This window comes from Rhineura floridana, chromosome 1, assembly GCF_030035675.1.
Source record: "Rhineura floridana isolate rRhiFlo1 chromosome 1, rRhiFlo1.hap2, whole genome shotgun sequence".
Taxonomy (NCBI): Eukaryota; Metazoa; Chordata; class Lepidosauria; order Squamata; family Rhineuridae; genus Rhineura; species Rhineura floridana.
The window spans coordinates 210132023-210145190 of NC_084480.1; the positions used below are offsets into that span (position 1 = coordinate 210132023).

The window sequence follows — 13168 nt, forward strand, 5'->3', positions numbered from 1 at the left end:
AGATGATAAATCACAGCAATCCATAAATTAAGAGGAAGAATGAAAAGAACATGAACTTGGAAATTAGAGGTAGAATGGGAAGAGGGAAAAGAAAGAATCTGGACCAGGCAAGAAGATGAGACCAAATGACCCACCACCACACCCTTCAAGATGGGAGGAGAAGTACCAGGCTAGTGAAGGATTTAAGCAACAGCTGGAGAACCAATGAGAGCAAGAAGAGAAAAAATTCATAGAAAAAGATCAAGTAGTATAGCTCATTTGTTAACTGCAGAACAGGAAATAAGAATGCCACGCAAGGGCAAAAAACAACAAAGAACTTAAAACTAAATTAGGATGAAGAGAACTATGTGCCAGAGAGGCAGCAGTTAGAGTAACACTACCAGCTAACCAGAGTAAAATAGAAAAAAGAAATTGATCCACTGGAGAAAAGCAGTGAAGCAAAGTCATAACACCCTTGAAGGGCAGAAGTCCAAATGCTCCATGCTATGTGTTGAATCCAGACCAATGGCACAATCTGAACTATTTCTACTCAGAAAGGAAGTCCTGCTGAATTCCTTGGGGCTTACTCCCAGGCATATGGGGTTAACACTGCAGTCTAAGATAGCTATGCTTTAGTAGACCCATTGAAATCAATTGGACAGTTAATCATGACAAATTTAAGCCCCAGTGATTTTAGAGGGTTTAAAATGTCACTGATTTGGTGCAGATCCAACTCAATATTTTTGAAGGAAAGTAGAACACTTGAGTGTGTTGGTTTCAACAAGCATTTCTTTGCACCCTTGCAAACTTGCTCTTGGATTTCAAAATAAAAATAAAAATAAACATTTATTTCTTAAAACACACACACGCACACACACAATATAGTGCTTCCTTACACGTTTCAACGTAATGAATAGCTTTTCCCCCCAAAGCACCAGACACATTATTTTGTCTCAGCTTTTAACACTGCACCCAGTTGAACACTACAGGCTATGAGATCATCCACCAGAAAGCTAACATTACTACACTCCTGTTTTTATAGTTAGTTGATGTTCCAACACCCACACTCATCTGCCTGAAGATGGAAAGAAGGGCTCCATCATCATAAAAGTAAGATGTGGGGACTCAGGCTTTTCCTTCTTAAAAAAAAACAAGGCCCTGGTATGGCTGTGCTTCTATTAACCACTCATGCACTTGCCCACAAAGAGTAAGAATCCTTCCTGTACAGGTAGTGTGTTACTGATTCTGTAACTTCCTGTTTCTGTAACTGACAATCTGTTTGCTTTTGCTGTTAGCCTGATTTTATTTTTAAGTGACAAAAGGAAATAAATGAAGAAATAAATAAATATGGTCCTCTGCAACATATACAGGTAAACAGAGTGATAAATATTTTGTCGGCAGGTTCTAGCAAAACATACAAGACACTAACAAATTAAAAAAACAAGGTGGGTGAATGGATTGTCAGAAATATTCTAACACAGAGTAAACAAAGTTAATTGTGACAAATGGAGCAAACAGCATTCTCTGCAATAAATGTTACTGTTGAAGCTTCTGTGAATTTTCTGTTTAAGTCGTAGCTACCTTGTCAACCAAGCCTACCTTGCCAATCTTGACAGTCTCTGAATTTTCAAGGTGCAGAGCCAACTGTTCCCAAGTGGGTGCTAATGCCTTGCAGTGCCCACACCAAGGGGCAAAGAATTTGATAAAGTGATAGCCTGTAAAAGAAAAAAAAATAGTTAAACAAACAGGGCTCAGTTCACTCATCTTTTTGGTGATCGTGTCTATCTTTATGCAGATATGCATCACTCAGAGGTGTATTTCTACCCTTTGCCATAACTGCATTCTGTTCTCAAGAGGTGGAGCTTCTGATCCCCTGCATTACATGGCCACCCCATATAAAACAGGGGGTTCATTTCGACTCCAGCTCAGAATGGTACATGCCAGTCACTTGCTCTGTACTTCTCCTAGCCTAATCACTTAGAAACCTTTGTTATATAAGCAAGGTAACCTTGCCTGACTTTCCCCTATCCCCATCTCCACTACAGACCTGGAAGTCTGTTACTGAGCACCAGAACTTGGGCAACACAGTTGCCACATTTGGACAATCATCTCAGTGTATTAAGCTACGGACTTGCCTTGGGCCTCCATAAAAAAATAAGAGGAGCCCTTATATATGCTAGATGAGACCAAAGGCCCATCAAGTTCAGCATTCTTTTCTACAGCCAACCAGATACCTACAGGAAGCCTGCAAGTAGAATCTGAGTGCACACAGCCTCTTCATTCTTCCCTTTGTATGACCTAACAAATAAGCGGGGAAGTTTTCAGTTACATCCAAACTTGGAAACTATGATTAATGGCTTTGGAACAAGATGGGATATGAAGCCAACTTCAGACCATGGCGTCAGGATTGCTCAGAAACCTCTAACTGAAGATGTCTGGCTTGTTCATGTGCTTATGTGAAGGAAGGACAGAAGTGACTACCATACGTGGGGGGGTGGCACAAAGCTTGTGCATATCTTGGGTTATTACTGTAAACCGCCCAGAGAGCTTCGGCTATGGGATGGTATATAAATACAATAAATAAATAAATAAATTCAAATGTGGCCAGTTTCATTAGTTTGTAATGTTCAGAAAACTAGTGTAGTATACTTATGGGGCTTAAGTTGTGACCCAGGAACTCTCATGTTGAAATCTTCTCTCTGCCAGGCAGAATCACTAGATAGTCTATTCATTATGGGATGCTGTACTGTTCTGTATCACTGTTACATAAATAAAAAGAATATTTTAAAAAAGAATTTGCAGTATTAATTATCACATTACCTTCTGCTACGTGCATTTTGAAATTAGCTGTCGAGAGCTCATATAGGCCCTGCTTTGATTCAGGGGCTTTTGGAGGATCTAATTTAGAATCTTGCTCCTATCATAAAAGGAAAACTTCATTAACAAACAACACTATTATATATCAAAGAGCCACAGTTGATTATATAGCTAACTGCATGCATAACAAAACTGCATAACCAGTTATACACACAACAATAAACACAACAACACTCATTCACATTTTCAGATAAAAGAGTATTTCTGGTAAGTTAATTTACTGTATACACATTTATAACACAACCTGTATCAGCTATCCAAATTTAACTTCTTGTGTGAAAATAATTTTTCCCACAGGTAAAAAATATTTGTCATCACCCTAGATGAAGAATCTCCCTTTTTCTACAGTGACAAATATGAGGCAGCCATCTTTCAAGAAAAAAACAATCAATGCTGAGAGCACAAGGAACAGCACTGAGGTGGGCAGGGGGGAGGACTCACGTTCTACCAGTTTACTTCCTTAACTCACACATAACAAGAAAAGTTGGCATTTGATTCAGTGGAGGAATAAAGGGGCTAATATAAAGCGTCCACATTCAGCTATTATTTCCCTTCAATGTACATGGCAGTTTTAATAAAACAGACATTGGTAGCTATTCATGACATTTAATGCACAGCTCAAATTATTAAGGAAATGGGGCAGCACAACCCCCATTCTCTGATCCCCCCTCCACAATTTTAGTCATACCATGTCCCCTGCATTCTTCTAAACAGTATACAGTAATACCTCAGTTAACAAAGTAGACACATTCCTGGACATTACTTCTTTAACAGAAACTTTGGTACCTGAGGTAGGAATAACATGGAAAAAATAGGGATAGTTGGTGGGAGCAGCTTTAACAGGGCTTCCTGTTGAAGCAGCCTCCCCCTCCCCATCATATTGGATCCTTCCCTCCCCAGCCCTGGGAGAAGACAAGAGTTCTCTTTAATGCAAAGCAAACACACAGGCTTGTCAGTTTCACCCTAGCAAAGCAAAGGCGCAGGCCTGGAAGTTTATCCATAGCAAAGCAAAGACACATACTGGTCAATTTCACCTTTAAGCAAAAGCACAAGCTTTAAAGTTTACCCATAGCAAAAAAAAGACATAGACTGATCAGTTTCACCATAAAGCAAAGACTTAAGCTTGTCAGTTTATTGATAGCAAAGCAAAGACACAGCCTGGTCAGTTTCACCTCAAACTTTCAAGCCTGTGCCTTTGCTTTATCCATAGCAAAGCAAAGCTGCTCAGTTTCACCTGAAAAAAGCCTGGTTCCTGGAGAATTAGTTAACTGAGTTATTACTGTAAACAGAGTCATCACAAAAGATATGGGTTCCTGCCCCCCATGGGCTCTCTATATAATTCAAGGACATTGCTTAAAGATTTTTGAAATATTTTTTTGAAATATTTAGCAGCATGTAAATGTTTTAAATAACAAACATACACACACACACTGTATAGCCATCATTTAAAAATATATACAGTATATATGAATATAATTTTATTTTGTTTTTCCTGATAAAGGGACACTTTGATCACTTACAACAGGTTCTTCATTTAGTGTCTGCAACATCCAGTTCTCCAGTGACTGGAAGTCTCTAGGTCCCTGGTATTTTGCAGCTTCTTGGCCCGGTCTAAGTAGTTTTAGGCTGCAAATGCAAGACAATATGGCAAATGTTTTCAAGGTCATACAACGCTGAAATATGCTGAAAACAATTATACTTAGCCCATCATGTCAGAGTTCAAACAGCCTTCTTCACAATGGTCTCTTAATCCTAATTTTTAGGGTTCCGTTTATTTCAGTAGCACAGCACTAGGCTTTCCAAGTACACACCTATGGCATTATTCTGCAAACTTTCGAAAGGTCTTTTAAAAGTGAATGGAGGTAGCTTGAACACCCTTTCACTATCCTGAAAACATAAAGTAATTTCTTCTGTCCATGAAGCAAAATATTAAATATACCAACTGCAGTTTTCTAGCATGTTGGGGGAAAAACTGGGTGCAATGTGTTTTTTAAGCTAGAGCCTGTTATGTCAGCAACATGTCCCGTCCCCCCCCCTCGGCCACCCAATAAATTCCTGGAGTTTTGCAACTGTTTTTAAAGTGTTTGTTTTTCTTAGTAATGTCAAGGGTGAATGTATGCAAATTAAACTGTTTAAAAAAGGAAGAGGACAGCATGCCTGAAAGGTGAAGAAAAGGGTAAGACAGAGCGAGCCAATGTATGTTTGACTTGTAAGATACATATTACAAGGTCAATTACAAAGCTAGGTTCTCAGGCTACAGATAAAAAGCCCACTATGATTGCTGTTGAATGTTACAACTGTCTCCTTATGAGTACAGAAATATTTTATATTAAGAAATCTTAAATGAAAATGTTAAGAAACAGAGTCCAGAGGTTAATCACTATCTGTGTCCATACATGTCAAGTGAAGAGTGCTTGTTATATAGTTTGCCAATAAAGTGTCAGATAATTTACAATAAATATGAAACTAAAAAGCTGATGACCTCAACACGTTCAGGCTGAGGAGATACAAGCCCCACAAAAGGGAGGAACTCCTCAAAAGAGGAGCTATCTCTGCAGAATCATCTAACTGGCTGCCCCTGCCAAGAAGCTTAGATGGATCTCTGGAATTACTTCCAGGGTTTCATTAATCAGTTTGTTCCTGATTTAGCAAATAACACATGCACTGAAGAAGGAAATGCTAAATAATTACTATACCAGATGAGGTGTGGTCTATCCACCCCAACCATCTTCTGCTATCTATAAAACTGTTACATCACCTTGGTGCATTTGCGCAGCTGTTCCTATCCAGGACGGTACAGGCAAACATGGGTGTGTCTATTGCACTTTTCACTATAATCCAAGAGCAGCAACGAGAAAATATCGAGCACATCTCATACTGGAATATTGCTTGTATTTAGTCATGAAAGACTTGACTAAACTAAAGAAATACATAATCCAAAGATATGGTCTGATAGCACAGGAGGCTATCACCTTGCTGAAGCTAAGCAGGTCCAATCAGTTCCTCGATAGGAGACTTCTGGGGACCACATGTGCATCACCTTGTGTTCAGTGACAGAAGAAAGGCAGGATATTAATGTAAGAAAATGAATACATAATGTTAAGAGGGCATTTAAAAATTATCACCATCTCATTGCTACATGGGTGTTGCTAGGGAAAAGATCAATTCACAAAAGGAGAAAAAAGTGGATTCTACTCCTTCCCAGATACAAAACACAATGTAATGTAAAGATACAATATATTCCATGCACTTGGCAACAAGATAAGTGTGCTTAAATTTAGCATTTTACCACAATGCTGCAAAAGAAACACACAAAAGCAATTGGTCTCTTAAACTGGCATGGCTCTATGGAAAATACACAAAATAATGAATGGGCGCAATGTCCCTTTACACGTACGTTGGGTATCCTCTGACACCAAACTCAGAACACAAAGGTGTATCCACAGTGCAATCCACTTTGACAATATAGACCTGTGGATCTTCCATGCTGTTGTACTTGTCTGCAAGATCGTTCCAAGTTGGTTGCAGACGCTGGCAATGTCCACACCTGGGTAAAAAAACAAAAAAGAGAGCATTATTGAATTCACTTTACTTTGTTATAGAAATTACTGAGGAGCTTTGCATGCATTTTATTTATAATTTCCCTCCCATTCATCGAACAGAAGAGTTGGAAGGGGCCTATAAAGCCATTGAGTCCAACCCCCTACTCATTGCAGGAATCCAAGTTAATCCAAGAATTCCCATCACATATGTTGTCTAATGCAAACTTGGGAACAGGGTTTTTGTCAAATTTAATGTTTTAGGAAGTATTTTTCAAACTGTAATTTGGAAAAACCCAGAGGTTCTTTGGAAGCTTATCAGGAGTTCCTCAATGATAAGAACAATAACGGCAGAAAAGACTCTTGGAAAGATTGTTTGTCTTCTGCTACTAATGTAGCCAAGAGAGAGTCACCAGTGATGTCCAATGTCATGTGAAAAGAATATATGTGCCCTAAAACAGATCCCAGAAAACTCTGCAGCATGCAGGAGTTCCATGAGAGACACACAGGTATTTTCTTACACACAACTTGATGTGGAAAGAAGTCCCCAAATTGCAAAGTCTGAAACAACTGTATCTAGCTACTAGTATGTCTCAGGCACTTATTACTATTACTACTACTATTAATAACAACTGTTGACAAACACTGAGTAGTTTTAAACAATAGTTCTGATAAGAGTTAGTTGTTAAAAGAGATAAAGAACATGTCTAAAGCAGCTCTTTGAATCCCAATTATAATAATGCTCCTTTGAAAAAAAGAATGCATTACTGGTTCCATGCAGAGATTCAATAAGTATCCTCACTTTTGACTTCTAGGCATCTCTTGAAGAGGGTATTTTTAAATGCCAGCAGGCCTATGTCATTGTTTTAATTTTTCTTGAGTAGTCAGACATTTTAACAATTGTTTTTATGGTTTTTAATGGTTTGACATTGTGGCACACTGTCCTGATATTTTATGAAAGGGTGGTATATAAATAAAATAGACAAACTGCAATCTGTGAGAATGTTGAAGAAAACTGAATTGGCAAGGTTAACATGAAGTATAAATCAAGATCATTATTAGACACAATGCATTGTTGACACTCTTGGCTTTTTGAAAAGTTGTCCTTTCCTGATGAATGATTCTCTGAGAAAAGGAAAGCAACCTTGATATTTCTGGCTCTGTTCTTGTATGGAGACTTTTCATGATGTTAAAATGTTCAAAAAATATTAAAGGCTTGGTAGTGTCTTCAAAATTATCACTGCAATCCCCTCAATGAAAAAGAGTAAAATAGCAATTACCAAATAATAGATCACCATAGAAAGTTACACCCAAATCCAATGCTCAACCAGGCTAACATTTGCAAATTATATGAAGACATCCAGAGAATATGTTTAAAAGGGAAACTTTTATACAGGGTAGTATAACACATTTCAGAGCACATTTGAAGGCTCAGACAGAGTAAGTTAATTCTTTAGCAATTTGCTGTCCACTTCCCTATCTGAGCTTTGAAAATTTATCATCACAAGCCTTTGATAATGATTGGCAGATTCTGCTTTTGGGAAATTGGATGGACAGGTTCCTATAGTATGGAGTTTTAGTCTTCCTGAATAAAATTCCTCTGGCCATCCTGATCAGGGAAGCTTTATATCTATATCTATAGATATATATCTATATATATCTATATACACTCAGATCCTGTCCATTGAAGAACCTTTACTTCAATTAATGAGCACACTTAGGGTCTAAACTCCAGTACTATTAATGCTGGAAAGTAAGTTAAAAAATGAAGGCGGCCTTTCAAGTGAATATAGCCTTTAAAAAGGAATGAAATTTCTACTCTTGAACTCTTTATTGGTATGAAACAAAATGTTATCTCTCATCCCTACAAGGAATGCTCCAATCCAAGGCTTGTACAGCAAGGAAAATAAATGATCATTTTATTTCTTTTTCATCCTATTGGACCCCCCTCTGCACTAAAGGGTTTGAAGCTTGTTGGATGACAGCCCTTGACCTGGGTACTTTATTGCTACATAGAAGGGTGAGGGGTGGCTCTGAGTAAAAAAAAAAAAAGGTCATTTTTTCCTCTCTCCTTCTTGAAGGCTTCCCATTATACTGTGGGAACGACAGTTTCCTTTAACCTCATGACATGCAATATCTGACCCTAATCCCCCATCCAGGATTATTATAAACTGTTAGAAGCTCAAGCAGATCAATCCAACCTCCCCCCCTTTTTTCCAATTTTGTCAACATTCCATAGGAGTGAGAAAATGGGCTGTTTGGGGTTTTTCTATAATTCCTTTTTTTTTAATAAAGTAATATCCTTCATTCTGAGATTGTCTCCAAAGTATGCAGAAATCACCCCCTTATTCATAGATGGTCTCTTTTGCTTCCACACTGACTGGAGCAGGACTATTCAACTTTGTTATTATTATGCAATAGAGATGCATGGTCCTTTCCCAGGATTCCCTTCTCCACCTCAGAGCAATTTTGCATAGGCAAAAGCTCACATTATGTATCCCAATAGCAATGTTCGCAGCTATTCACCATGTGCCTTGCCCCACATGTTGAGTCTCCATGCTATTTATTCTCTGTTCCCAGTAGCATCTTGGGAAAAAGAAGGAAAACCACAAACTCATTGATTTTATTTTTTTTTGGGGGGGGGGAAACATGATGAGTACTTGCAAAGGTTACTGCCAGTATGGAATCACACTTGCACAGTTCCCCCCCCCCTTGCAGTGTCCCTTTGGTTACCAAGGTGTATGTGTTATAGATGCGGAGAAAGCCAAGGGAATCTTCATGCCTCATGTGTAACATGTAAAGCAGAAGATGTGGCTCTCCAAATGTTGGGACTCCCTATTCACATCATCCTTTACAACTGACCACGCTGGATGGGGCTGACAGGATTTGGGAGCCCAACAACTGGAGCACCACAGGTTCCCCATCTCTGATGTGAAAGGGAGACATGCATATCTCCCTATGATGAAGCCCAAAAATGTTTGTACACCTCATGACAGAAGAGATGCTGAAGTTCTGCCCTTATAAGTATGACCTGTATATATGAAACCACCCACAGAATATGCTTACTTGTATTTAAAAATAAAATGGAAATGGACTGCCTTCAAGTTGATTCCAATTTACGGTGACCCTATGAATAGGGTTTTCATGGTAATCTGTATTTATTTATTTATATTTATTGAATTTTTATACCGCGCCACTAGCATAGCTCTCTGGGCGGTGTACAACAAATATAATAAATACAATAGAATCACATGGAACAATACAAAAAATATAAATGCAAATCCATAATCTAAAACCAGTTAAAACATATTTAAGAAAAGCTAAAATGCCTGATAAAATAGGAAGGATTTAACTTGGCGCCGAAAGGATACCAATGTCGGTGCCAAGCGCACTTCTTCGGGAAAACTATTCCACAGTTCGGGGGCCACCACTGAGAAGGCCCTAGTTCTTGTTACCATCCTCCGAGCTTCTCTATGAGTCAGAACTTGGAGGAGGGCCTTCGATGTTGAGCGTAGTGTACGTAGTATTCAAAGGGGGTTTACCATTGCCTTCCTCTGAGGCTGAGAGGCAGTGACTGGCCCAAGGTCACCCAGTGAGCTTCATGGCTGTGTGGGCATTCGAACACTGGTCTCCTGGGTCGTAGTCCAATACGTTAACCACTACACCACACTGGCTCTCATTGTAAAAAGAACAGTTAAAAAAAACCCTCTGGAATAGCTCCATGTAATTTTATTCAACAGGATCCTCTTTTGGGGGGGAGGGAGCCTGTGCTAATGTTCATGTTAAGAGTTTCCATTTGTCTCTCCATCTAAAAAAATCACATTTGAAATTAGGACACAGAAGACCAGAGATTTTTTTGGAACTAAAAACAACTTGCATACACCTGTCATTAACAGGTGACTAAGTCATCATTAACTACTAGAAATTGTCCCCATGTAATCCAAGTGGTGACTCAGAGCTCTTGGTTTGCAGCACATCTACCACCAAGAGCCTACACCTTAAAAAAATAAAGTTTAAAAATCAGTTGAGGGCTGATAAAACACTTCTCAATTATTAAGATAGTAGGCTGATGCCAGAAGCCTCCTCCTTTGCCTTGCCAAGAGTTCTGCACAGATCAGCACCTCCTAAATTTACAACTCAGATTATCTGAACATATAGACTCTGTCTTTTGGAAGGAGCTCCTTCTATTTTTGTTCTTTACCCTGAGGCAGAGTCCTAGGAATATGTGAATTCTTAATTAGTTGTTTGCACTTACTGTAGAAGCTTCAGCTGCCTTAAGAGAAAACAGCCTAGAAACCACTTTTGTATGAGACTTATTTGAGGACTATGCAACACTGCTTATGGGTTTTCAGTAAGCAAAAAAAAGGAATTTTATTAACACTCAGAGTCTTTGCAGGTTCTTGGTTTGGGACCTAACAGTAAAACAAGTTCTGGCCTGAGTTCTAGAAAACCTTGGCTCAAATTCACGGGGAGGGGAGAGGTTTACATGCCAAGTCCTGCACAGTTTTTTTGAAAATAGGTTCCATTTCGGGGGGGGGGGCAAAGCATTTTTGCTTTGTCTTTGGACAGTTATGATCTGTGAATGGGATCCAGCAACGACAGGACTTTTCTGCAACAGTGGACATGTTTTTTCTATGGGTCCTTTTCAAGTTTTTTTGGGGGAAAACTATCTGTTTTAAAAATATACAAATGCTTCCCTCCATTGGAAGTTTCCCCCCCTCAGTTTATTTGAAATGTCGGGACAATTGTATTTTATTCAATGTTTTTTTTAAAGAAGAGACTTTTAGAAAAACAACCAACTTTTTAAAAAATCATGTATGTGCTGGTAGACAAGCTACTAAACGTTGCCATAGGCTGGTAACTTGTGAACAAAACTGCAAACTTGACATCACAATTTTTCTAATCACAGAAGTTGTCTCTACAATCTTGTGTGTCTCCAATTCAGACTGTATGCTACTTATATCCACAGAGCACCTGTGTAAGCAGCTACCTAATTTTTGTGCTGGGTATCACCTGTGTACACCTGCTCTTAAAATGCATGTACAGAGAACTGATGAACTACCTCAGGTATGACTGCCACCATTCAATTCTACATAATTGTTCCTGTGAATGGTTTCCTTCTTCTATTAAGAATACAAGAGGAACCCTCCTGGATCAGGCCAGTAGCCCATCTCACCCGGCACCCTGTTCTCACAGTGGCCAGCCAGATGTCGAAGGGAAGCCAGCAAGCAGGACCTGAGTGCAAGAGCACTCTCTCCACATGTGAATCCCACAACTGGTATTCAGAGGCATGCAGCTCCAGTTTAGCTCTGCTTTTCTAACACTGAATGCGAATGCTGAGGTTCTTCACTGTGGAAGGAAATGCACATTTAAAAATCTCAAAGGCATTGTCTCCTTTATTGTTAAGTCTTGTGCTCTCCGCTCCTGCAGTTTCCAGCATCTGGTATTCAAAGGTATACTGCTTCTGACAGTAGAGGCAGAACATAGCCATCGTGGATAGTATTTATACCCTGCCTTGTCCTAAGGTCTAAGGGCTGCTTACTGTAATTTCATCAAAATCTCCCTCTGGGGACTTTGTTTTCCTGAGCAGGGCAGTCTTAAGTAAGGACAGGCTGCAGATTGCAGCAGCTTCTGTCACTAGAAAAACCACCTTGCGGCTCTCTGCTTCTGAGGTCAGCACCTGCTCTCTCAACCGCACCCACCCTCCCTGAATATACCGAGCAGATGACAACAGGCCGTTTTGGAGCCAGCGGCAACAACGTGAGCTCATCAGCGCCAGCCGAGAAGAGATTAAAGGGGCTGTTGGAGGGCGAGATCCCGCCAAATTCTCAACAAATCCCCAGCCGCTTCCTGGCACCGCCTGGAGCCCCTTAAACCTCTTTGAAAGGAGAAGCTGACAGGACGCGTGTGTGGAGGATGGGGGGGGCAAAGAATGGAGGCGGGGTGTGTCTGGAGAAGGGAACCCTGCCCTCCCTTTGCCTCGCCTGCGGGACCCTTCCCAGCCGCCCACACCGGGTAGCCCTCTGGCTGCCACGTCAGCGGCAGGAACGGAGGAGACCGCGGCGCGCCCTTTCTCCCTTTCCAGGCCGCCGCCGCCGCTCACCACGGGGCGAAGAACATGACGAAGTGCGGTGCGCTCTGGGCGCCATGGTGCAGCATCTCGGCGTTGTAGAGGTGCCGCGCGTGGGGGTCCGTCTCGTCGCCTGTCTCCGTCGTCGTCTCCTCAGCTCGCGCGGGAGCCCCGCGTAAGACGAGGCAGCCGAGCAGCAGAGCCAGGCAGGCGGCGTGAGAGGAGGCGCCAGGACGGAGAGCGGCAGCCATGGTGGCGGTACAAAGGAAAAGAGAGCGCGAGAGAAAGAAGAGAAGCCGGCCCGGACCACGTCTCCCCTTCCTTCCGTTCGCCCCTCCTGCTGTTGCGCGGGCGGTGTCTTCACCAGCCTCCGCCCCCAGCCCGCCTCGGAGAGTCAAAGGGCGATAGGGAGGGGCTGACAGGAAAAGGCCGGCGACGCTAAGGCGCGAGTTTTCTCCCTTCCCTTCCAGCTCGACTCGGGCTGTAGAGGGAATTGGACTGAGGAGGCTGCCCAAAACAAGCGGTTCGGAGGCTCAAGCCTGATAAGGAAGCCACTCATGGAGTCGCTGTTGGGCAGCCCGATCCTCAGTTCAACGGGCCTTACTCCCGAAACAAGCGTGTATCCGGCTCTGGGATACTTTTTTATAGTGATGAAGAGTGGGCTATAAATCAGTGAACTAGGAATCCAGCCTTACAGCGCAAT

The 13168-nt window shown here is 41.1% G+C and overlaps 1 protein-coding gene across 1 annotated transcript in view; it reads right to left on the bottom strand.

Moving 5' to 3' along the window:
- Positions 1 to 12848, bottom strand: part of TXNDC5 (thioredoxin domain containing 5) — a 30719-nt gene extending 17871 nt beyond the window's left edge. Inside the window, exons 1-5 of the mRNA XM_061591592.1 lie at positions 12499 to 12848; positions 6254 to 6403; positions 4377 to 4482; positions 2800 to 2896; positions 1579 to 1694 (exon numbers count right to left, since the gene is read on the bottom strand). Of these exons, the coding sequence (XP_061447576.1) occupies positions 1579 to 1694; positions 2800 to 2896; positions 4377 to 4482; positions 6254 to 6403; positions 12499 to 12716 (687 nt within the window). The 5' untranslated portion in view covers positions 12717 to 12848. The remainder of the gene's footprint in view (positions 1 to 1578; positions 1695 to 2799; positions 2897 to 4376; positions 4483 to 6253; positions 6404 to 12498) is intronic.
- Positions 12849 to 13168: the final 320 nt, after the last annotated feature.